General features: G+C 34.4%; 1 protein-coding gene across 1 annotated transcript in view; it reads left to right on the forward strand.

The window, feature by feature from the left end:
- Positions 1-24,573, forward strand: part of FMN2 (formin 2) — a 154,472-nt gene that overhangs the window by 93,685 nt on the left and 36,214 nt on the right. Inside the window, exons 13-15 of the mRNA XM_053938818.1 lie at positions 1,446-1,505; positions 1,686-1,806; positions 11,945-12,037. Of these exons, the coding sequence (XP_053794793.1) occupies positions 1,446-1,505; positions 1,686-1,806; positions 11,945-12,037 (274 nt within the window). The remainder of the gene's footprint in view (positions 1-1,445; positions 1,506-1,685; positions 1,807-11,944; positions 12,038-24,573) is intronic.

Consider the following 24,573-nt stretch of genomic DNA (forward strand, 5'->3'; position numbering starts at 1 on the left):
TTGTGAGGGGAAAAATGTCACTCCTAAAAATGATTGAATAGGCACCTAGATCATTTGGGATAAACCAAAATTCATTCTTTATGTACACCATGATCACAGAAGTTGTATTTGACATTGGAACATGCAGCCACCTGAGTAAAGGACTTCTTGATTCAAGATTTGTCTAGGGTAGTCGTCTCAATAAAGAGAATGATAATGGCTTTTCTTGCTCAGTGCTAAACTGTAATTTATGTGTTACCAGTACTTTTTGTCTTTGTTTAATCATTTTGGGTTTGCATTCAAATATCTGCTTTTGTTTACAAGGAAACAAAGTTTAGCGTTTCTATGGCTAATGAAAAACCTTACCTGAATGTGACAGATTATAGCAATAACTCTTGAGCCTTAAAATTTGTTCCTACATCTGTCTGGCAAGTCACTGTCAAGATCTTCAATTCTACAAGACCTTTCATTTCTTGGTCCCTCACTAAATATACATATTTTAGCTGCTGGATTAGGTTGTGTGAGCAGAGCTTTAACCCTGGGTTGAGAGAGCATGTCAGCCATTTGCCTTTTTAAATGGATGGAGGAACGTCCTTCTTGCTTGCTGGTTTCCAGTAAACGAAGGGAGGGGTGATGTGAATGACACTTTAGTACAACACATTTAGAGCAGCTTACTCTAGCTGCACCTTCAAATTGACTCTAGATCCAATACATCACTAGTTTAAGAGGTCTGATCAGTAGGAAATTTAGGCACACTAAATTTAGTCTGGTAACTCAAGACTTTGTACATAATTTGCTGGAAATATTATGACTATTAAGCTTTCAGATGCAAGATACATTTTCAGTTTATTTGCAACTGATCAATCAGGAAAGTTCTTACAAAATCCTTTTCTGAAAATATCTGAAAATTTAATTCCATCAGAAATCCTCTTCAAATGGAAGATTTTTTTGCTGAAGTTTCATTAGAGAGATTAGAGAGGGAAAGCAATTAAAAAGCTCCCTCAACTCCCAATGCTCCCCCCTGCCCCCAAATTCCTTTTTAAAAAATAACTTTCTTTGTTTAATTTAACTTTGCTTTGGTTGTAGTTGTAGTGTTGCAAAAGAACTTGTATACATGAACCCAGAAACAATTTCTCTTTTCCTTCTTGGGAAATTTCAGAATGTGAGGATTTGGTTTGCAATCAGGTAGAATTAAAAAAAATTAGGAGTTTGTTACATGAGTCTTTTCTCTTTCTTCATTTTATTTAATGATTAAATGGAACTTCAGGGTGTGGTTTGTTTTTGGTTTGGGTGGGATTTTTTTGTATGTTTTGATTTTCGGTTTGTTTTTTTTTTTTTTTAGTGAAAGGACCAAACCAACCAAGTTTTTTTATACACTAAATATTTCATTTATCTGAATTATGTTTTCTGATTTTTTTTTTCTGTGAGTTTCAGTAACACAACAAATTCTATCCTTTTCTATACAGGACAACAGCAGAAGTCTTCTATCGTACACTGTCTCATATTATTTGCGTAATTTTGATGAGGTGAGTGAAAATTAAAATTAATACTTAAATTCAGATTAAGCAACCCAACTTACTAAATTTGCTCTTCTGCTAGTGAGATGCAGAAATATGTATAAATATTCTCTGTGCTTTCGGTTATATATTTTAGTATAGAAGAAAAGTAATGAGCACTAGGTAACTGTTCATTTGTCTTTTCGTCAGGATGCTGGAAGAGAACAATGCATCTTTCCTCTTCCAGATCCACAAGATCTCTTCCAGGCTTCACAACTGAAGTTTGATGATTTTCAAAAAGATCTTCGCAAAATGAAGAAAGATTTGCGAGGTACTGAATATAGATTAAGTGCTAATTTTATGTTACTATTATATCTCTTTTATTCTTGTTTGTATCGTTTTGAGAAATTAGATGATACTGTAAAAATAGTTGTGTATTTTTAACTTCTCAATTAGTAGCTTGCTTCTCTAATTTGCTTTTCTATGACCATTTATGCCATAATCCATAATCTTCTTTAGGTAACCTGTAAGTTGCTTTTTAAATTAAACCGCATAAAAACAGGTAAAATCTTCTGTTTCAAAACCAAACCAAAAAACTAATTTATTTTTCCCTTTGTGCAAGCTGATTCCAAATCTTTGACCCTAAAAAGCACTTCAAATTGTTGGACCATGTCTATGATAAAAAAGGTTTATAATCAGGTCTAAATACTATCTAGCAGATAAAAAGAATATGTATGACATTGTTAAAGACACTTGAAATATATGGACTTTACTGAATAGTAATATGCAAAGGAAGTTTTCTTTCTCCTCTTATGAAATGTTTTCTTTAAATTAATTCAGCAAACTTAAGATGTACTTGCTAGACTTTAATGAAGAATATTTATCATATGTTTCTTATTAACATGGGGATCTAAACACTGAATTTGTTAAGGAAGAGTTGTTTGCACAAGTGATCCATGATCTTCAATATTTTCACAAAAAATCTCTGTTAAACTGGTCAGTTATATTACTGTGTGAAATCTTTGAGGGAGAGATACAAATCAAGGAGGGATATTACTGTTGCCTTGCTGCTTTTAAATGCCATGCCTCTGGAGACCTAGGAATGGTTTGGTAATCCATTAATCCCTGGACGACTTAGAGTGGGAGGTTTTCTATTACAACAAAAACATAACATGGCTACCAAATGATATTTGACCTTCTCTTCATGATCCTAGGAAACTTTCTGCTTAAATATTTTAAAACTGATTTTAAATATTTTGAGTATTTAAAGTATTTAGTATTTTTAGTATTTAAAATTGTATCAAAGTCGTTCAGGGTGACACTGAGGAATGAACAGCAGTATCATCCATTTACTGCTCCTGAACAGCCTAGGAGGTAAAAGTCTCAGAATTCAATCATGAAAACTTGTTTCTAGACTTCTTGCAACTTCCAGATAATCTCAGAACTGATATCTAAGCTTGCACATGTAGAAAAAAGAGACTTAAGTCTTATTTAAAAAAGATACTTGAATTCAGGTGCATGTTAACAAATATACATTTCCTCACAAATTCCTCACAAATTTGCCAAAAATGAGTTTTTGTACATGAATGGTTGAATATTTTCACATCAAAGTTGAAATTTGCACGCAGACATATATCTTTTGTGGAATTAATCCACACTGTGCAGTGATCAAAGCAGGTGCTCTGTAAAAATGGAAATTACACGCTTCGATCTGCCTTCAGATTGCAGTTGAATTCTTTCTGTGCTTCCAATCCAACCCTTAGGCACAAGACTGTTGTCAGTCTTTTCTGTAGTTAATGAAACTGAAGAATAACTACAAACACCATTGCTCTTTCCCTATTGCATTTGGTACAAACATTTTTGGGGACAGCATCAGCAGCTTCATCTTATCCTGAATATGAAGTGAAAATTTCAACACCAGACTGAAATATCAGTCCTGACTTCTTAATAGTCTCCAGATATGCAAAATGCCTTGTGCTGACTTTCTTTTTCAAAGAAAAGTGACAAGATAAATTAAAAACCATTTGTGTTAAAAGATTTCATGACCACAAGAGAAGTAGTAGCAAAATTTAGTAATGCACTAAAAATCCTGTGTATTCTGATAGCTTAATTGTTGTAATGAGTTCAGTGAGATAGAATAGCCTGTCTCAATAACAATGATTTCTAAATAGAGTACAACTTTTAATAGAATGCGTGAAATTACTTCAAAGGGGTTCTTTTTCTCTGCATTTACTTTAAGTACACCACAAGATTTATTAATGAACATGTGGAATGTTATGAGTTATTAGAGCTAGTAAGGGCCTTATCAAATGTCTGAGCAGGAAGAAGGTTGTATGATACTGAGAAAATTCTGACAAAATTCTGAATATGAACCTATTCTTTTGAAGTCAGTGCGAGTAAATGAGTATTGATCATTCCTGGGAAACACTGGCTATAAAGGCATAGAAATAAGTGCCCAGAATACTTAATAAGTATAAAGGCATAGAAATAAGTGCCCAGATTAGACTTTTATCCTGAGGTGTGGACTGTAACGTTGGACTTATATTCATCAGTAATTAGATGGCAGATTTTGTGAGTGAATTTCACCATCTGGTAAGGGTCGGTGTTTGATTTGTTCTTTGTCACTGAGAAACTGAAACTTGTAGATAATACTCATGCAGGAAGTATCAACAGTTTAAGGGTATTTTGTTCATGTTAGTTTCAAATATGCTAAAAACCATGCAGTGAAATCATGCTTATTACAACGTGGGAAGGAGGCATTGGTACACCCAGAAAAAAGTCTTCTGCAGATATTTTATTACTGTCTTAGAAAACTTTCCGTGATCACTATTCAAAGGTAAATTTCATTCCAGAAAGATCCTTTCATAAAATTTTTAAAAACCTCAACAGAATACCCAAAGCAGAGGACAGTTATTATTAAAAAAAATAGTTTCATATGTGTAGAAATAGCACTTCATTTTAGTACTTCTGTGTTTTTCTATCTAAAAATGTCAGCGGTGTACACAGGGCATGCAGATATAAATAATCTTCATTATTCTGTAAAATAATTTTGCTAACGTGCTCTTTCGCAGTTTGGGGTTTGGGCTTGTCTTTGGATTAGTTATTATGCTGACCGCTTTAAAAGAAAAAGGACTTGTTTGAACTTCTGTGCTTTCTTCCCTTTTGATTATCAAGGTTATTGTCCATTTTCAAGTGTTTATGAACTCTATGCCTTGGCAGTTTGTAAAATTTTAGAAAAGAAAATCTCCTCTACTATTTCACGTTAAAAGAGCGAGTCCCAAGAACTTTTAAAAGCATGCCATGTGCCTGCTCCAAGATGAATAATATAGAAATATGGGGTTTTAAAATAATACAAATCCAAAGGATAATATTTATATACCAGATTTTTTTCGTAAGATAGAAGACCAAATAACAAGTAGATCCTCTTACTAACAAATCAAGTGAGTTTGGCTCCATCTGTTGCTCCTAGAGTTCACAGCTCTCCAGGATTCCCACTTTAGCCTTTTTGACTTCAGTGACATATAGTTTGTTAAGCAATTTGATCTGCTTTTGATCTCTCCTGGCTGTCAGCAATGTTCCTTGATGCAGCCATGCCAAGCAATGACTTCTGTTCATATGTCATTCCACAGAAGAAACTTTAGCACTTGCCACATGACTTAAATCAACTCACCATGTAAAGAAAATTGGGCATCCAGGGTCACAGAAGCACTCAATGATTAGGACCTCTGTTATATAACTATTAGTATCAATATATTTTTCTAGATACTTCAGAGTGCTCCAGGTAGAGGGGAAAGATGTGGAAAACATTTATTAAATCAATCAAGATTCTAACCCTCTTTGCTCTGACACTCTCTTAAAGTAAAATTTTGATTTAGGAAAATGTTGGCCCAAATCCACAATGGATGTGGATGAAATTCTTCCAGACATATTTAGTTTGGGAAAGAACTAGAACACTAGAATGGCATTGAGAATTATAGGATTATAGCAAGTTAAAAATGTTTAGAAGCTATTCTTTGGCTACACGTTACATTCTAGCCTTACAACATTAAGTTTATTCTTCCTAATCAGAAACTAATTCATCACTTGTCACTTATTGCAAAACTTTCACTGAAGCTCAGCTAGAAGGGAATTAGAAACAATGTCAGGCCAAGAGTAAGTCTGACTAGAAGAGATTAATAGTACAATGAAATGCAGATTGCTATGAAATTGAGTTGAAATCAGTACTTGTTTATGTGTCATAATGTCATATTTAATATATTTGATTGGAAACTGACTACAAGCGATAATTACGATAATTAAATATTATTTTTGTAGTGATGCTTTCTTTTCCTATTCTGCGTGTTTACAACTCATTGAAAATTCTCCATCCAAAAGAAGCTAGGCTGTGTGGCCCAGTACATCTCCCTGATTTGGCATAAATGTGACTGAGAATGTTTATAAAGTGTTAAGCATTTACAGAACACTTTGTATTTTAAAAGTATGTTCCAAGAAAAGCCCCAGATTATCTTGGAAAAATACACGTTCCCTGTTTTTTTCAGTGCTTCTTACAGTCACCTAAAGTTACCTATTCATTTTGGACCTGCTAGATGTAGAGCTGTTATGTGCTCTTGTGTTTAACACCTGCTGGGTGAATAAGAGTATTGGAAGCACCATCTTGTGCTACAAAAGGGCTTTTAAAGGTTGTGTTTGGGATGGTGTCAATGTGCAACTGAGAGAGTTCAGACAGCAATAGGCTTGTTAGTCATTCCTCTTGCCTCAGTAAAGGTTGCCCTTAATACCTAGGAGTTTCCAACCCTGAGAGTTCAGTCAGGATGTAGTTTGAGATGGAATTTTCCACTTCATGGTCAAATCTGTGTCTGGGGTGCAGGGATTACTTTGCAAAATAAGATTGCACCAACTATTAGTTCTTTAATAAGTAATATTAATGCTTTCAGACTAAAGTTAAAAAAAAATGCAGTATTCTATGTGCCCCTCTCTCTCTGACACACACATGTATCCTTGTATCTTTTCATATTCTCAAGACTGTATTCCATCACAGTTCTGATTATGGGTCTAAGATTCTGGCAACCTTCCAGTGCCACTTCTTGATCAGAAGTGGTATTAATTGCAACTTCAATTAACAAAGTTGAGCAGCCTTAATCCATTCAGGGCCCCCGTTCAGATGGAAGAAAGGGAAGGGATTGCTATTCTAAATTTGACTGTCCTCTCCTAAAGGAGGAGAGGGACGATCTAAAGATTGGTAGATTTTCCAGTTAAGGAAAGGCCTTGAGCCTAATCTGGTGATCTGTCTTTTAAAAAACTAAAATTTGGTGAAATAAAGGATATCCTAGGAGATTTCCCAAAAAGTTTTTTAATGTGTTTGTACACTGGTATTTCAAGTTTCAAGAGAAAGTAGAGAGAACTGAAATGAGAAAAAATTGTGTTCTTTGGAGTTTGAATTCATTGCATCATCAAAAGCATTCAGAATTTGAAATGTTTGTGGTTTTGTCATTCTCTGTCAAGAGTTTTGCTACAAATGTGAATGAAGGTATTTTCCAATTAAGAAATAGATCCTTTATTTTTCTTCTATGATCCATAGATCCATATGCTGATGAAAAAAATCCTTCAGTCTTTTATAAAAAAAAATGCCAAATCACTCAAGGTAATTAATGGCAACATAATATAGCAACAGTAGTAGTTTGGGTCCATCCTCCAGTTGTCTCTACCACCTACCTTTACAGAAACAGTATTATTTTAACCAAATTAAATCTTTATATTTGCCTACTCATTCACAACTGTATATCCACAAATTCTATCTGTTTGTTCTGTTATCACTGAAAGGGTTAATTGCTGCAGCTATGCCGCATGCAGATTCCTAAACCTAAACCAGATGTAAACTAAAGCCAGGCTTTCAGTCAATCTGTGAGTCATATTTTACTGTCCTTAAAACTCCAAACAAGGAGCTGTCTATGGAAGCCCTTGAAGACTCAGCAGTTCTTAGTGTAAGTCATTACAATTCCAAAAAAAAACAAATAAAAGAAAATTAAGAGCTCTTTCTGTATTTGTGGCTGGGTTCATCAGAGTTTGTCTTTTGATGAGGCCAGCATTGTTTCCTTTAGATAAAGTCTAAACTTTCTTTTAAAGTCACAGGTTGCAGTTGTAAGGAATCCAGAAAGCACTGAGAAAGTTGAGAAAGTAGTGATAATGTTGTTCTATAGTTTTCAGACAAGCAGGACATAGGCACATCTCCTGTGGAAGTCTGAGTACTCAGAACCTTAGAAAAATAAGGACATAATTTCAAAGCTTTTATAAAAGCTTGAATACAAGTAGTCTGGCAAGTCTCCATTAAAGGTGTGCTCTCAAATATCTTAAGCTATCTTGAAAATCCACCTGACTTCTAGCAGACTTCTATAGATAAGTGTGCAGTTTCTGAATTAGTTAACAAAAACAGCTTAATGGATCTATAATTACTTATCCAAGATAATTCATTAGTCTGCTTGCTTGCTTTTTTTTGCCTTTTTTTTTTTTTTTTTTTTTTTTTTTTGATGGCTTGGTTTTTTTATTGTTGGGTTTGGGGCTTTTGTTTGTTTGCTGTTATTTTTAATTTAATTTTTATATTTTGGAGGTTTGAAAAGAAAACTCCTGTTGCCCATTGTTATCCTTGCCAAAGAAAATGCAGTAAGCCTGAAGGGCAGCTGGTCATCTGCTCACCCATTTTGTTCAAATAGAAATATTTTATGTTTATGATTTGTGCTTCCAGGGGCTAAAATTTAGCATCCAAGAGAACCAGCTGGAAAATGTGCATTAAACAGATAGATATTCTAAATGTTGAAGACTTTTTTTTTCTCCTTTTCAGAAAGGTAAAGTGGGTATTTCTGATAATAAGGCTGAATGCATTTTACATCACTTACCAGAATCACTTACTAAAAATGTTACTGCACAGCACAGATTGTTAAAGCACAGATTGTTTAGTCACTTTCCTTTTCCATATAGATGTCTCTTAAATTATATTGGTTGCTGTGAAACTTTGTTTTTAGTAAATTGACCTGAAATAAAAATAAAAGGAAGAAATAGGATGAGTAAGATAACACAGTAGCTTAAAAATGAAATTTTTATTTTAACACAGAAATAGAGAATGAGATGAATTTTTGAGATACTGGATACAGCTGAAGTCACAATTTGTTTAAATCTCTAAACTGGTTCTAGGCACAGAATTTCACATCAATTTCCAGATCAAGGGCATTTGAGACACCTGTCTATGTATGGGCAAAACAGCTACCAGTTTGAATTGCCCACTAGAATCCATTTTGATTGCTTCTGTGAAAAATGGCGTACAGTTCTCTGCAGCATATGATCTTGAGAGCAGATTAAATTAGATGTACTATTGGTCCTTTCCATTGTTTATATATTGCTTATAGGTTAAAATTGTTTTAGAAGGCTGGAGAAAAGGTGTCTCTGCCCTTGCCATCTTCTGTTTAGGATTTGAGATCTTTGGGAGGTCTCGAGTGCATAATTTGGGACTAGAGGATACTGAAACCTTCACCTTGCTTCAAAGCAGCAAAAGTGTCTTTATTCCTGTTTGGACAATTCAGTCTTGTGGCATCAGTTTCTGCCTAGTGCTTGACTTTTGTGACTGCCTATATGACTCTCATTTGTTGTGCCTTGAATACCTTTCAATTCCTTCACTATAAGAAAATTTAAAATCTGCTTCAAGTAAATGGAGTTTTAAAAATATGCTAACTTTATCTAAGTTTTTCAATTGTATACACATCTGCTAAAATGAGAGAATAACTAAAAATAGGGAAACGTAAGACCAATTTTTGAGTCACGTAAGAATAATCAGACAACCTTTTGCTTTAGACAAAACTTACAAAGTTGTCACAGCAGATCCCCTTTGCCTATCTATTCCTTTGATATTTGGGATGTTTAGCTGAGCAGCCTCATGGAGATAAATGTGTTTAAGTATGAAGCTGAAGATAAAAAGTACTAAATTTAGAAGGCTGTTTGTATTCTCACATACTTTTTCCCCCCATATTTTTTCCTCCATCTTGATTAGAAGTAATTGAATACCCTTCTGACACAAGCATTTACCCAGTATCTTATTTCTTCTTTTAGGAAGAAATACTGGGAACTGGTATTTTGTGCTACTTTCAATGTTTCAACGCTCTAAGTTTTTCAGTTACAATAAAGAATAGCAATGGCTCATACGAATAGTGGGGCTTTATATTCTAGCGACAAATTACAGAAAAGAATAAATGAGTGCTGTATCCAACAGGTTGTGCAGGGAGACTGCAATTCCAGTCTTGGTGATCTGGAGAATTGACAAACCTAGGAAGAGCTTACAGACCTGTTAATTCTTTAATGGAGAAAGCAACTGATGAAGTAGTTTGTTTTTAACATCATAATAATCATTAATATGGCAATAATGACTGGATATTTTAATTTTTAAATTCTATGTCTGGATACAACATACACTATTTTACTCTCGCTACAATAAGAGAAAGGGATTGTTTTCCCTGTGTTTTCTTTTTGATTTTAAATTATTTACACAGTGTTTGCAATTCAGGAATAAGGTAAAAAATGGACCTGAACTATTATTCTTCTGAACATCAGAGATTTTAGTCTTTTCACAGAGCAGAAAAGAACAAAAATTACTCCACCAAAAACTGGACAAACAAAGCTATCATTAAATGCACACCCTTTCCCACACCATATATATGTGCACAAACAAATCAGCCATGGGAGAGCTTCCAGTATCTGAACAGTTAAGTAAGAGACATTTCATTTTGGCAATCAATACTATATGTTTTGTTGAAATGGGTATGGGCTAAGATTTTTGGTGGGTATGAGTCTTCATAATATACTTCTCTCACATTGGCTGAGAGATCAGGGGTTCAACTAAGCTGCAGACATTCAAGAGTATAATGCTCTACTGCTCTGAAAAATATTTAATCCATATTCTTGAAAAAGGTATGGTATTCTGGTGATCTTAAATGTTAAGGTAGGTTCTATCACCTCTTTCAGCTCTGACCCTTATTTCTGCATAAGAGAAAAGAATAATTCAAATTCTATCAGAACATCTCCCTTTGCAGAACACTGCATAGGTCCTCTATTTCTTCTTCTGTTATATGTTGTAAGAAAATCCATGCTCATTTGGATCCCCTCCCTTATTTCACATGTGTTGACTAATGTTTGTTTAAAAACTACAGGCTTCCCATTATATAATTATATATTATATGACTATATTGGGGGGGGGTGTTAGGTTTTTTTTTTTTAATTTCTTATATTGCTTCATAAATAGATTATTTAAGTAGACATAATTATATTTCCCCTAAAAATCTGCTGGTTTTATTTCTATTTCTCTCTAAGCTTAAAAAAATAATGATTAAAATTTAATTGTTATTATCACCCTGATTTTACTCCACTTGTGTGGAGTTACCAGTTATTTAAGTCAGTCTGCTTTTCAGTATATGTGCATTTTAAATATTAGGATAGTGCTTTTTGCTATCTCAAAATATTTTCTAAGCCTTTAACAAGTTTTCTGTCTTTAAAGACATAGTAATCATTATTTTTTCCTAAAGAAAACCTGGAGGGTAAGCAAAGAAATGCATGTTTTGGAATGCGTGCATTTGAACTGGAAATTCTGAGATAGAATCAAGCAGGATTCATTTCTATTGAGTGATAGGAGCTTATCACAGCCTAAAAAGATTTCCCTTATGGTGGAAATTGGAGTTTAACATTCATCTGAAATAATAGTCTCTGGTCTTAACCCAAATTAAATTAGCTTGGATAGTTGGTGGAAGTCTGATGGTACCACCTTACCCACAAATAATCTTTGTGTCAGGGCTGCTTTAGGCTCTAGATTCTCTGTCTTGGTTTTTAGTCCTGGTTTTAGTCTTGTAAAGACTAAAGTTGTTCATGTTCAAGTTCTCTCACAGAGTTCAAGCCATGAGTACTCCTACAATCTTTCACTTTAGTCCTTTTGCTCTATTACTTTTGAACAATGCAGAACTCTTTACCACATCTGTGGTTTTATCAAGTATCAAGCCCTCATCTGGTTTAACTTCCTAAATTAAGGTCATTCCTACTATTTGGTGCAGGTTTTGATTCAGAACCTTATTTTGATTCAGGCACTATTACCTGGGAGCAGGTGTATCAATATAGCCTGGAATCTGAATTTTTCATTTTGTTCCCGTACAATTCTGCCTCTTAAATTTGTCTTTCTCCCTCAAAACCATTGAATACTTTTGTTCATTTTTTTGCTACCACTTATTTAAACCCACACGCTGGCCACAAATTAGCTGCATATAAAAATATTTTACTGTGAACATGACTGTTCCTGACTCTATTATCATAGTGTTTGTACTTGTAGTGTGTTTGAGGCACATATTCCAATGGTTTCACTGGATATGAATTAGTGTCCTTTCTTACAGTATGCAGATCCATGCTATGATGTGTCATCCTAAACTAATCTATTACTCCAATTTCAGCATGTGAGACAGAAGCTGCGAAAGTTTATCAGCTATCACTAGAAGAGCACCTACAGCCGTTCAAAGACAACATGGAGCAATTCATTAGTCAAGGTAAATAATGAAACGTCACTTAACCTTTTCATGACATTTCAAAGGAAAGTTATGAGAACAGTGTTTATACGTTGTGGGAAAGGGACTGTTTATTTTGGCATCTTAGAAAGACATGGATTAGTTTGATAAGATGCCACACAGTTCTAAGAGATTTGCAAAATTATTCTCTTGTACTGTAGGTGACTCACTCTCCTTTGCATGACAGCAAAGACAAATTGCTATTGGCTTGAGTGTGTAATCTTCTATGTTCAACGTTCCAGTAGAAAACAAATTTACAGCCTCTGTTGCTTGAAAAATTATTGAAGCTGGATTTGTTTCATTAACTTCATTCCAATGAGATAATTCTTTTGTATGTGCCAAAAACATGGAATAAGCATAACAAAAGTAATTAAAAGTTTTTCAGATATATTGCAAATCCATATAAAATATTTGGATGTAATTAATGAATAACACTGCAAGAAAAATATATTACAAATATCCAGCATCAACTGGCATCCTGAGTATTAGTAGAAAAACACTTTAAAAATTAATAGACTATGGTTTACTAGACCTTTCTTAGACAAGATTATAGGAAATATGGATAATTTTAGGTTTTTACTAATGTATGTCAGAGAATCTCTTGAAATTCTACTCTGCATTGACCAATTTGCTTTTTAATACAAGTCAGAATTCAATGCATCAGGGTCTAAATACCCTGATGAGTACACCAACATAATTTTAACATTTTGTTGCTCATTCTTTGATATTTGCTCTGCTTTGATATTTCCTCTTATAATCAAAGACCTGTTGTCTCCTGAACAGGCATTATGTGAAAATTCTGTTTCTAGTGCTGATTCGTCAATTCATTAATGTAGAGCTACCATATCTAGAAATAGTTATTAAATGTGCTTTGTATTTGAGAGGCCTGTCAGATACGCTTGTATGTCTTCCTGCTTAGAGTATCCAAGATTACTATCTACCCAAACGTTGTAAGTGGAGTACCTGTAGAATCACAGAATGTTTTTGGTTGGAGGGGACTGAACCAGGCTGCACATGTGCTGATCCATGCTCAATTACAGGGAATAAATTGAGCACACCAAATATTTTTAATTGTCAAATATGGACTGATGTTTTCTAAGACAAGTGCCTACTAGCCAAACCTGGCAAACAGGATGTTGTCTCCAGCACTAGTAGGTATGAACCAATTTAAAACTGGATTCTGGTTATATATATGGCATAATTGCCATTGCAGTAGTGGTGTGATTGAACATGTAGCAAGTGTTTTGCATTAGGTTTATATTGTAGTTTTTGTGTATAGATAGGAGACATTCAAATCACAAGTTTGTCTGTATGATATCACTGTTGGCATACTGTAAATCGTCTTTTTAACCTTATTAATAGAGTAGGAAATCAAACATGGGGATTATCCCTGGAAGCGTTCAGGGCCAGTTTGGATGGAGCTCTGAGCAACCTGGTCTAGTCAAAAGTGTCCCTGACTATGGCAGGGGAGTTGGAACTCGATCTTCAAGGTACCTTCCAACCAAAACCATTCTGTGATTATATGATTGTGTTTCAGCAGACAGTAAAATTTGTTAAAACTGTGTTTTTTCTTTTAGAAACCATATTTTTAAAGTATCTAACTTTAAACTTATGCTTATTTTATGATTTCTGGCTATACTTTCCAGATATAATTTTATATATGTTGTATAGTGATCTGGTTTTGCAAGGGTATGCAATTTCCTTTGTGATTACGTGTCTGTACTTTAGGAGAGTGAGGAAAACAAAAAGAAAAAAGGATATCCATCGCATCCATTAAGATGTTTGCCGTTTTCCCATATTAATAGTGTATATTGTTGGGTGGTTAACAAGAGAAACCCATAATGTCAGTAAAAATATTACTGCCTCATTTTGATGAAAATAATTGGAAATGAGCATTGTGAACACAGTAAAGTGTGACTAAACAATTTCTACTTTTTCTTTAAACTGTAGGGCCTATTATGCAGAATTCTGCCCCAATGTAAGAAACACAAAGACTAACATATAGCAAGAAAGAGTCCCTGGTTAAGTTCCAAAAATAAATTAATTTAAATACCTTTCATTATGAAATCCTTTGTTTTTACTTCATGGGATTGGATTCCGACTTGAAAGAGGCCATGTTTAAAGCAGGATTTCTCTTTCCTGTTCAGTGTTTGACAGGCTTTTGATCTAGATATTTTTTCTAGGGGCTTTTGTTGTTTGTGTAGACATAATCGATGAGTCTTTTCAGCTAGACTGCACATGTGATCATTTAGAAAAACAGAGGGACAATTCTTGGCACCTTTTGGAGATTTTTGTTTATATAACATATGCTCTGGGCAAAGAAAAATCAAGCTTTACATTTTTATCTTTTCAAGTTCCAGTTTCTCTAAAGTCAGAAAAAGTTTTAACTTATAATTTAGATGAAAAGCATTTTTCATAAGATTGAATAATTTGGCATGTTTATATGACGCCTTTCAGAGTAGATAACTTGTGTGCATAATGGGACCCAAAAGTTCAAAGGAGGTAGTTACTTACAGCATATTCACTTATACATATTGCAAGCAGCTAAAATGGAAAATGGTTTTCCCATAGGCAAGAAAACTTGGATACCAAATTAAATATCCTTGGCAAGGGGTTAGCAAGGCAATGCTTTATAAGAATAGTTACTGTCATACACAGCTAGATAACTTTCAGTTATGTTACTGGACCTAGTCTAGCTGATTGTTGCTAATGATGTATTATTAAAAAAAATCTTTTTTTAATGTTAACACTCTTATTAGATTCATCAGAGATAAAACAAGGTTGTATATCACTAGTTTGATTGTAAAGATGGTTATATTTGAAAGCTAAAGAAGAGGAAGAGGCAAGAATTTGTTCAGAATAATGAAATTTTTAGATGAAAATGGTAATGGTACGCGTGATGAAGGCTGTTCAGTATTTGCCTTGCTATCCAAGTCAGTAGGGTAAACAACCAGCATTTGCATTAAAGTATGCAAATTAGTGACAGGATTCCAGTCCTTTCTTGAGGGACTTATCTTGATCATTCTTAGAATAATCAATATACTTAGCAGAAGATTAAATTACCTGTGCTCTCCTTTCTACATTGGCTTAGTGGATATTGACAAGCACGATTTACCCTATGCACTGGATTTTTGAGGGTCTGTGCGCTTCAAAACCTCCAACAAAATCCTCTCTGTTCTTCTAGGTTCTCTTATTTTCTTCCATGTTTTCTTCTCCTTGTTTTCTTGTTCTTGGTTATCTCGTTCTTACAAATGTCAGTTTTTTTTCTGAACTTCTCCATAGCCATGCAGTTTAAAAAGGGGGAAAAAAAAAAAAAAAAGTGGAAAATCTGCTTCAAAAAAGGGTATTGAAGAAAAGTTGTCAGAAAATACAAAACTTTTCAACTTTTTTTAGTTATTTAGGTTTTTTAATAACCATTTATCTCAGCATTTCCAATGTGTAATATATAACTTTGAAACTTAGTAAAATAATTGTCCTTTTCCAATGAAAATTTACTCATATCAAACAGTAGAAATTTAAAATTTACATGTCTCCAATACAGCATATATAGTTACATTTTCTGTCTGTGTTATTCCTCCCAAGTTATGATAATTTGAATGAGAGAGATTGAAAGCAAAGCACTGTTTGGGAACCTTGTCTCCATTATTCCGTATGTAGCTGTGGATAGATAGGGATGCAAATACATAAGAGATCACATCCACCAGTTTAGAAAGTTTCAGAAATCACTTTTTTCCTCATGAAAATGAGTCTGACATGACACAATGGGGAAATGCTGAGGGTACTAATTATCATGCAGTTTGTAGAGGAATTTCACTAGCAGCTAGTAATCCTTTAACCTTGTCCCCACTGGACAGGTTAGCCAGCTCAAACTGAAAGAATTGTATGTGCATTAACCACAAATGATTCATAGTCCCCAGGTTTTAACTGTGGTTGACTTTGCAGTGAAAAGCAGCCTCTGGGTGTCTGCTGTTGGGATGCTGTCTAGGCTGTACATTCTTGTCAGCTTGATAAAGCAGGAAACTTACGGCAGGAGGTAGCAACCATCACTCCCTCAGAATAGTAAGTCTTTTTTGGGAAGTGGGAAGATTCAGTATGTTGAAATCACAGCTTTTTACACTGAGATTCTATAAAGTGTGAAAATGTTGCAAATCTGTTCAAATGTTCAAATCTGAGCAAATCATCCTACATCATATCAAGAAACCAAGCCAGTATAATTAGTTTTAGACTTTAGAAAAAACATTATGCCATGGGAGAAGTACAAGCAGTTTGCAGAAGTATAAACAAAAATTTCTGATGTTTGGCTAGTTCATTTAAAAGCAATAAGAATTATTCCAGTGTGATTTTAAGTTTTGGACCACAGAGTAACCATTCAGTATTTGGTTCCTTCTAGTCTTAATTTGCAAAACTGCAGTTCTCTATTGTAAGTGAATACAAGCATCAGGTTTTGTTCTGCTGGACCCAAATTCTAGTCACCAGACCTAAATTCTAGTCACATCCTCATGATCTTACAGAATAAAGATGCTAAGATTGTCCTGTTGGTTGAACTGTCTGTAACTATCTCCTTCTTTTGCCTGAAAGAGCATTCAGGAACCCAGTTTCCAAACTGTTATTAAAGGAATGTATAAATCACGATGAGTTCTATTAATTGCTGTAGCTGCAACCAGATAGTTGATCATAACTTTTTCTTTTAAGTCAAGTAGAAAAAGGCTGTGCATCATTAAATGATGGATTGTGAATGAGACTAAAGCATCAGACTGAATCTTGGATGTCTGGGTTAAGTTCCTGGCTCCAGAAATACTATAGATGATTGCAAAATGTGTGCTGCTAGGGTATTCTTAATTCTGGCCTTTCCTAACCCAGATGATTGATTTTGCAGATTCCATTTTCTTTAAATATTGTTTTTATAATTTGATGAATATAAGGCAGAACATAGTAGTAGTTCATAATTTTTCTAAAAATAATTTGAGGAAAATATGACTGAAACATGATTAGGAAGATATATGAATAAATGTGGTTTTGTTTTTCTTTAAAAAATTGCACGGAACATTAAGAGGTTGGATATTAGTAATTTATGTGGAGACACTCACTTTAAATATCATATTGATTACCAAAATATCCTCATTAATAATATCTAATTTTTTTTTTCCCTTTGAGAAGAAAATGTTGGAGGAATATGAAGGGCAAGCAACATAAACTCACTAGAACATAAGATGCAGGAATTCAACTTAAGCAGTTTAATTTTATAAATGTTTGCATTTTTCTGTTAGTATTCTTTTTGTTGAATTATTGAAGGAGCTTTTAAAACTTGTTCTTTGTGTCCTGAAAGCATTTTTTTAATCTCACACTGACATCTTAATGCTGATAAATAGTTTAACATCAGCATGATATAAACTTGTCCCTACTTTAGATGTCAGCACCTCCATTGGTGTGCATTTTTACATAATAATCCTAATTTGGATTGTGTTGCATTTGCAACACTAGACAGGCTTCACTGAATTAGCCTTTCCTTGCTTCAAAGTCCATGAAAGACCAAACTTTTAGGCTGGGCTTGTCAGCTGTTTTATGCCTTTGGTACGGGATCTCATATAATCATTTTTGTAGGCATCATAGTGGTTTCAGACAGGTGTGGTAAAGTTAAAAAAGGTATTTTGCCATCACATGAGAACAGCTCAGTGTATGAGTATCACAATAGCATGATACAAGTAATCCAACTCAAAAGACTATGAAAAAAAATGCCTTCTGAAAAAAAATTACTAAAAACTCTGTGGATAGTTGGGGAGGGCTGAAAATTCACATTTTAAATCTCTTTTCCAGTAAAAATGTATTCAAATAAGATTTTTTTTAATGACATAGTTCCTCGGATGGAGAATGAAAAATAAGAGGACATTAGAGCTTAAGAGCACTTAGGTCCTTCATGAGCCCTAATCACAATGGCACATGTTGTTCAGCACTATGAAGTCCAGGCTCACAGATGAACTACTTTCTTGCTGGATCTTTACTGTACCTGAGGACATATACTTTGTCATAGGTATGCTGTCTAACTTCACATCTCTTTCCTGCCTAGTCCTGACCTGAGTGAGACTTTTAAGCAGTGTAGGATTTAAGATCAATAGCAGGGGACATCAAGTGAGGAGCTCAAAGCTGCACACAAAATACAATGTATTTTACTTCTGTGAATGTGACATGACAACATTACAGTGAGTAGCTGCTAAAAATACATAACTAAGTATGATGGAGTGATTTGCAGGGGTGTTTTGGTTGTTGTTATGTTTCAGGGTTTTTTTAAATGTTGGATTTGGATCCCAGTTTTCTCTCCCTTAATTCAGTTGACAGGAGATCCTTCAAAGGCTGACAAATTATAGAATGATTTGGATTGGAGGGGACCTTAAAAATCATCCAGTTCCAACCCCCTACCATGGACAGGCACAACTTCACTGAATATGCAAGGACAGAAACTGGCTGTAGTTCCCCAGATTGTCCTTATTTCCCTTTTTAAAATGGAGGGTTGCGTTTTCATTTTCCAACTGCTGGAAACTTCACCAGACAGCCACAATTTCTCAAATATGATGGATAGTGGCTTAGCCACTTTCTCTGACATGGATAAATCTCATCCGGTCCCATGAACCTGGGTACCTTCAGGGTCCTTAGTCTCAAACCCAGTCTTCTCCTTCATTCTCTCAGTCCTTGCCTTTGCCTTCTGCAACTTTGGCAGTGTGGCTGGACCACTTGCTGATGAATACTGAATCAAAAGTAAATCTCCTTTTATAGACTATTAAGTTCAATTTTTTTAAACTTTTAAGGAAGTTAAAGTTTCTGTCCTTACATATTCAGTGAAGTTTTAAGGTGTGCATTTATAAATCTTGCTCACAATCTATGGAGATAGCGTATAATTTGTATTCCTGCTGTGCGAGGGTATAACATCATAAGGAAGTATAATTGGCTGGAATCAATATAAATATTTATGTATTTATCTGATCATATGTTTTAAAAAAAAGAACAACACCATTAGGAAAATATTCAGCATATTGGATGCTCTATCCCAAGTTATCTTCAAGAAATTGGGGTGTGAATGTTTAAATTTAAATGCTCTATTTAAATGTTCTCTTACCTGCAAACATAAAAATCTCAGAAAATGGGGGAGGGGGAACAGGTATTCTTTGTGCTTACAACCTTTTATGAATTTGTCATAGAAGGATGTAACACTCTTCATAAGATTCCCAGAAGAAATCCTGCTTTATTCTCTTGTAAAGCTTTCTTAGCATGAATTTACCCTATAATCAGCCATCCAAATGTACTTGGATCTTTTTCAGTGTAAATAGAAATTCTCAAAACTATAGCAACACAGCTCTAATGAGTCATTGAAAAGGCTTTGTATCTGTTAAAAAAAAAAAAAAAAAAAAAGAAAAAAACAACTGGCTCCACTTGAAAGTTACTGGAAAGCACGTTCATAGCTAGTTATAAACAAATACTAGTTAACACTTTAAATAAAAAGAGAGGAGGAAGGCAAAAGATTTAGGACATAGACAAGGAGATGAAAGGATTGTTGTTGCCTTCCATATGAGATTACTCAGATGCATTCCTGTATTCAATTACCTGAGAAGATGCGATATTCCCTTAAGAGAGATTGGAAGATCAGAAGGGATGGCAGTTTCGTGCATCTCCTTACTCATAGCCCTTTGAAACTGGTTCAGCAGAAATAGTTTAAATTGCAGCAGGGATTGGGGCCAGACAGTGACTACAGACAGTAATCACTGGGTCAAGATCATACCACAAACCAGCAACAAAAAATTCTGGTGGAACAAAATCTCTGTCAGGGTGTTTCAAGGCAGTTTGAGTAGACTTACAAGGCCTACTTGGAATACTTTCAGAATAGTCACCAACAGGTCAGCTTGTTGTGTGACTATGCTTAACTAGTACATTTATACATAGAGGACATTGATAATTCTTATTAGTTGCTAGCTTTGAGTCTATTTTTCTCATCAAATCCCTTGCATACTTCAATTCTCAGCTTGAGTTTTTGTTTTCACAAAGCCAGTAACCACAAGGCCCTGTCATTATTTAAAAATTAATGATTGTCTAACTTTTTGGTCTTCCCCAAAACCCATTTCCTTTTTGATAGTGTCCATCCAAAATAGCCTAGTTCTTCCTAGTGCTACTCATGCCCCAACCACACTAAATAATACATGCAAAGAGAACAAACACCAAAAAAAGCAAAAAATGGAGTCAAAACAAATTCAAAAGTCTAAAAGGGAGGAGGGGGAAGGGAAGAAAGAAACTTTTCTCAGGAGCTTTCTATGGATTCTGGTGTATTTGCTATTCTGCTTTGGTGTTTCAAGGTTTTTCAAAACTCAGTCTTGAATAGTATGCTAACTTAAAAAAAAAAAAAAATTAAGTGTTATTTTGGTGATTCCTGAAGGTGTTTAAAAGTATATGTACTACCAAGGAGAATAGGGTAATTTTCTCAGAAGCACTGTCACAGCTCTTGTAAACTTGGACCTTAGACCCTGATAATTACAGAGTAACTGCATGCTCTTGCTTGTGCTGCTAGTTCACCCAGTATTTCCTCTATATCCATTTTCCTTCTGTCCTAGTCACATGCTTGAGATACCTACAGAAGGTATCATCATGGCCTCTGTCAGGCACCTCAGGTCCTCAGGCCTTAATGAAGCTGGGTCAGAAGTGACAGGTGAGCTGTTGGAGGCTCCATACACTTTTTAAGAAAAAATGTCATTTCCCCTCAGTTTTGTTCTTAGTTTAGTTTTGTTGGGACTTTTTTTTAAATTTTGCCTCTGCCAGTGGAGATATTTGGTATATTTTCAAAGCCTCAACTACTCTTCACTCATCACCAATGTGAAAGAAAATAGGTCCTCTTTAAAGATCCTGGGAAATCTCCAGCAAGGATTTGTACAAATATTAGTGATTGTTTTCTCTTTTATTTTTTTTTTCAGTAGAAAGGATTTCTGTAAATTTTCCTGGTTTTTAATAATATGTATATAACACTGGAGCACAATAATCCTAGTCTAGACCAGTTGTTGTATGTCTTGAGTTTCCAGTTTGTTGTAAGTCAAATATTTCTTTTTAGATTTTTTTAATCCTGTGAAAGAGATGATATAGTGAAATATCACATTTTCAAACAAGAAATTGCATAGAGACAAGAGATGTTATTTGCAATATCTGTCCACACAAAAAAGTCGATACATATAGAAAATAGATATATTTGCGTTATTAGCTTTTTTAAAAGTCAGATTTAGTGCACAAGGTATAGTGGATAAATTTGGAGGAGACTAGCCAAGAAAGATTTTTGGACCAAAAATGAGAGGATTCTTGGCAGTTGTCTTCATCCACAGTGTGGCTTGATTTCTGCAGAGAGCTTAGCATAACATCCAAAATGATCCACTGAGGTCAGAGAGGACAATTTGTGGTCAATCAATGATTCATATCCTTGCCTTTGAGCCCCTTTTAATTTAATTTCATCTTCTAGGCTTCTTGAAGACAAAATACTATTTATAGAAAAGTGAATTTTACAAATCTTCTGAAGACCAGCATTTTCTAAAATGCCTGTGTCTATTTCTCACATTCACTTTGGTGCGATACATTGATTTTCATAAATGCATAGGTCACTTTAGTATAGTTATTCATATATGTGCCTTTGTGGATGTTTATATGTAACATTTGCAGGACTCTAATCAAAAAAATAATTGGAAGAGCAAGCACACAAAACAATGGCATATATCATTCTGGAATGTGGGTATGTGCTGATAAGGACAGAAGATTTGAGAATTCAGTTAATTAGACTTCATTTGTGAGATCTTGCTTGAAAGCTCATTTTGAACTGCATGAAACCAATTATAAAGCACCAAGCAGTAAATTTAAGCAAATAAAAAAAAAAAGTTATAGAAATTAGGACATCTGATGCGAGTAATTTTTGAAGAGATACACATGTCCTGTAGTTAAAAGAATTATATAAGAGCCTTGGATATAGTACAGTCCTCACACTTGGTAAGCAATGACGTAAGGAGGAAAGAACGTACTTGAATTTTGACCAAATATATAAAGTGTTTAGGAAGTATAGACCTTGCTCTGAAAGGAGACCAACTTTAAATAATCTGAAGGTACCTTAATGGAAAAAGCAGGCAAACAGTGGAATGTCATCCAACAAGTCATTAAAGATGCTTTCAAACTAAAAAGGGAAAATATAACTAAATCAGTACATGTTGTAAACCATTGATAAGGTTGCTTCACTCTGTTAGAGGTCATTTTGACTCTAAAATGCTGTGAGTTTTGGGATGGCCATGTTTTTCAATATGACCTAAGGTTATTTTTCAACTTTATTATTTGAAGTAGATTTTTCAGAATATATATACCTTCAAGATTATGAAAGATGCATGAAAAGCCCTACACTATATATACTGTGTAAAGGCCAACATATATATGTGTTACTTTTGCTTACCAATGTATTACACAAAATAAAGGGGCTGGTATTTCCTGGTATGATATAGTCTTTAATAGATTCGGAACAGTTTATTTGGACGTTCTTCAGCAAATTAGTGTCAGGAATCAAGTTCTTAGCTGGATGTGCTAGAAAAGATGATAAGCCAGTAAAATATTTGGGAAGAAAACGAACCCAAAAGCAGAAATTCCTACATCTGTCATAAAACCTGCAAGCAGTCACTGCTATATTATATGGTCAGCTGCCATGGCATCCCAGGATTTATCTCATTTTTCTGTGTTGACTGTTGACGATCACTGTGTCATGATCACTGTGGACTGGGTATAGATATTCCTTTTTTTTTTTTTTTCACCTGTTATAGGTGTTCTCTTTGTAACAGGGAAGCACACTATTCTCTCCTGAATGTTCTTCCAAGGGCAACTTTTAGCTGGCATTTGGCACTTAATGAATATGTGCCAAGAATGAAGAAGCCAAAGTGAAAGCCAGTGCCTTTCACACACTCTTTTTACACCTGTAATGAACTGCTTTGGTGGCGGAAGTGATAACATAGATACATAATACAGAGTGAAATGATGAAGTATAATGCATTCTGGGACAGTTCAACTGGATCGATCATAACTAAATTTTTTTCTGCCCCTACTCAAAGAGGAAAACGTAATTGGAAGTAGTTTACCGATTGAGTGATTAGTACAGAGAAAAGTGCATATAACCACTACTATCAGGTGATAATATTCCTAATATTCCACAAGTTATAACAATCTCCAGCTGCTTCAACATCTAATAGTTATTCCATTGTATCCAAGTGATAGTAAAAATTCTGTTGCTTTGATAATAGGAGGTTTTCTTCCCTTACCAATTAAATTTCACTGCATGTCTTCAACTAGCCATTTTCCACAGTTCTTGGATGTTTACATTGTCTAGTGCAAAAGCAGTCATCTGATTATTTTCTTTGGACAGGAATGAATCTGAGTGCATATACCATATTTTCTCTTTCACTGGTGCCACCTGTTGTCTTGTGGAAGAAGAACTGTTTTCACAATATCTTTAACTTTTTCTTTCTAGAAAAATGATAATGCAAAAGGGTTGCAAATTAGATTTTCACTTGTGTAGTATCTTTTTGATAAAATGAGGAAGGTTTAAAAATACCATCCCATTTGGAGCAAACCACAAGGAAATTCTTCAGAGAAAATTCTTTATTACATGCATCTCTGCCATTCAGGGTTTCTGCAGTTTCTTTTCATTGTGTAATATAAATTCTCTATTAATTCATTGAAAGTATAGATACCAGAAATAACTTGGGTTTTGTTTTGCTTTATTTTGTTTTTCTTCTTCTTTGGACCACAGTAACTTTCTTTTTTAACTGAAAGGAAACTTGTGCCTGAATGGAGATATTCTGACATGCTTTGATAAGCTTAGACACATATATGCTTACACACTTTCAAAAAATAAATTGTGAAATATTTTGTCCATTAGTGGTGGGTAAATAATTGTTTGTGAACTTATGCAGAACATTTGAAATATAGAACCTAAAAACAAGGCAACTAACAAAGGACCTAAAACAAGGCAACTCTAATGATATTCCATCCCATCAATCTTGGAAATTATAAAAATATTTAGATCCTAAAAATGCAACATATGCAACAGTATACAAGACTATTGTAGGATAGGAATATGGTAGCCTCTATTTCTAAGCATTATTTATGTGAAAGAAGTCCAAATTGCATTTTTCAGTAATAGAATTATTTATTTTAAGAGTTGTAGCCACAGATACTTAGTGATTGTGTTAATGCAGAATGAGGTATTTGATCTCTTTTCATCCAGGGGTTTGTGCGCAGCTTCTCTTTTGAACTATATGTTTTTACTGGTCATACCTTGATTTTCAGGATTAAAGTATGGGGAAAAAAAGTATTAATGAAATTCTCTAAAAGCTGCCACATTTCACTTGGTTTCTTATCCAAAGCAATGCAAGGCTTTCAAGAAAAACTCTAAGTCAGCCCAAACTCAACAATGGGCTCAACTTCACTCAGAAGGGTTGTGAGCCCTCACAAACCTTCTGAAGAATCTGGGC

This window comes from Vidua chalybeata, chromosome 3 (genome assembly GCF_026979565.1).
Source record: "Vidua chalybeata isolate OUT-0048 chromosome 3, bVidCha1 merged haplotype, whole genome shotgun sequence".
Lineage (NCBI taxonomy): Eukaryota > Metazoa > Chordata > Aves > Passeriformes > Viduidae > Vidua > Vidua chalybeata.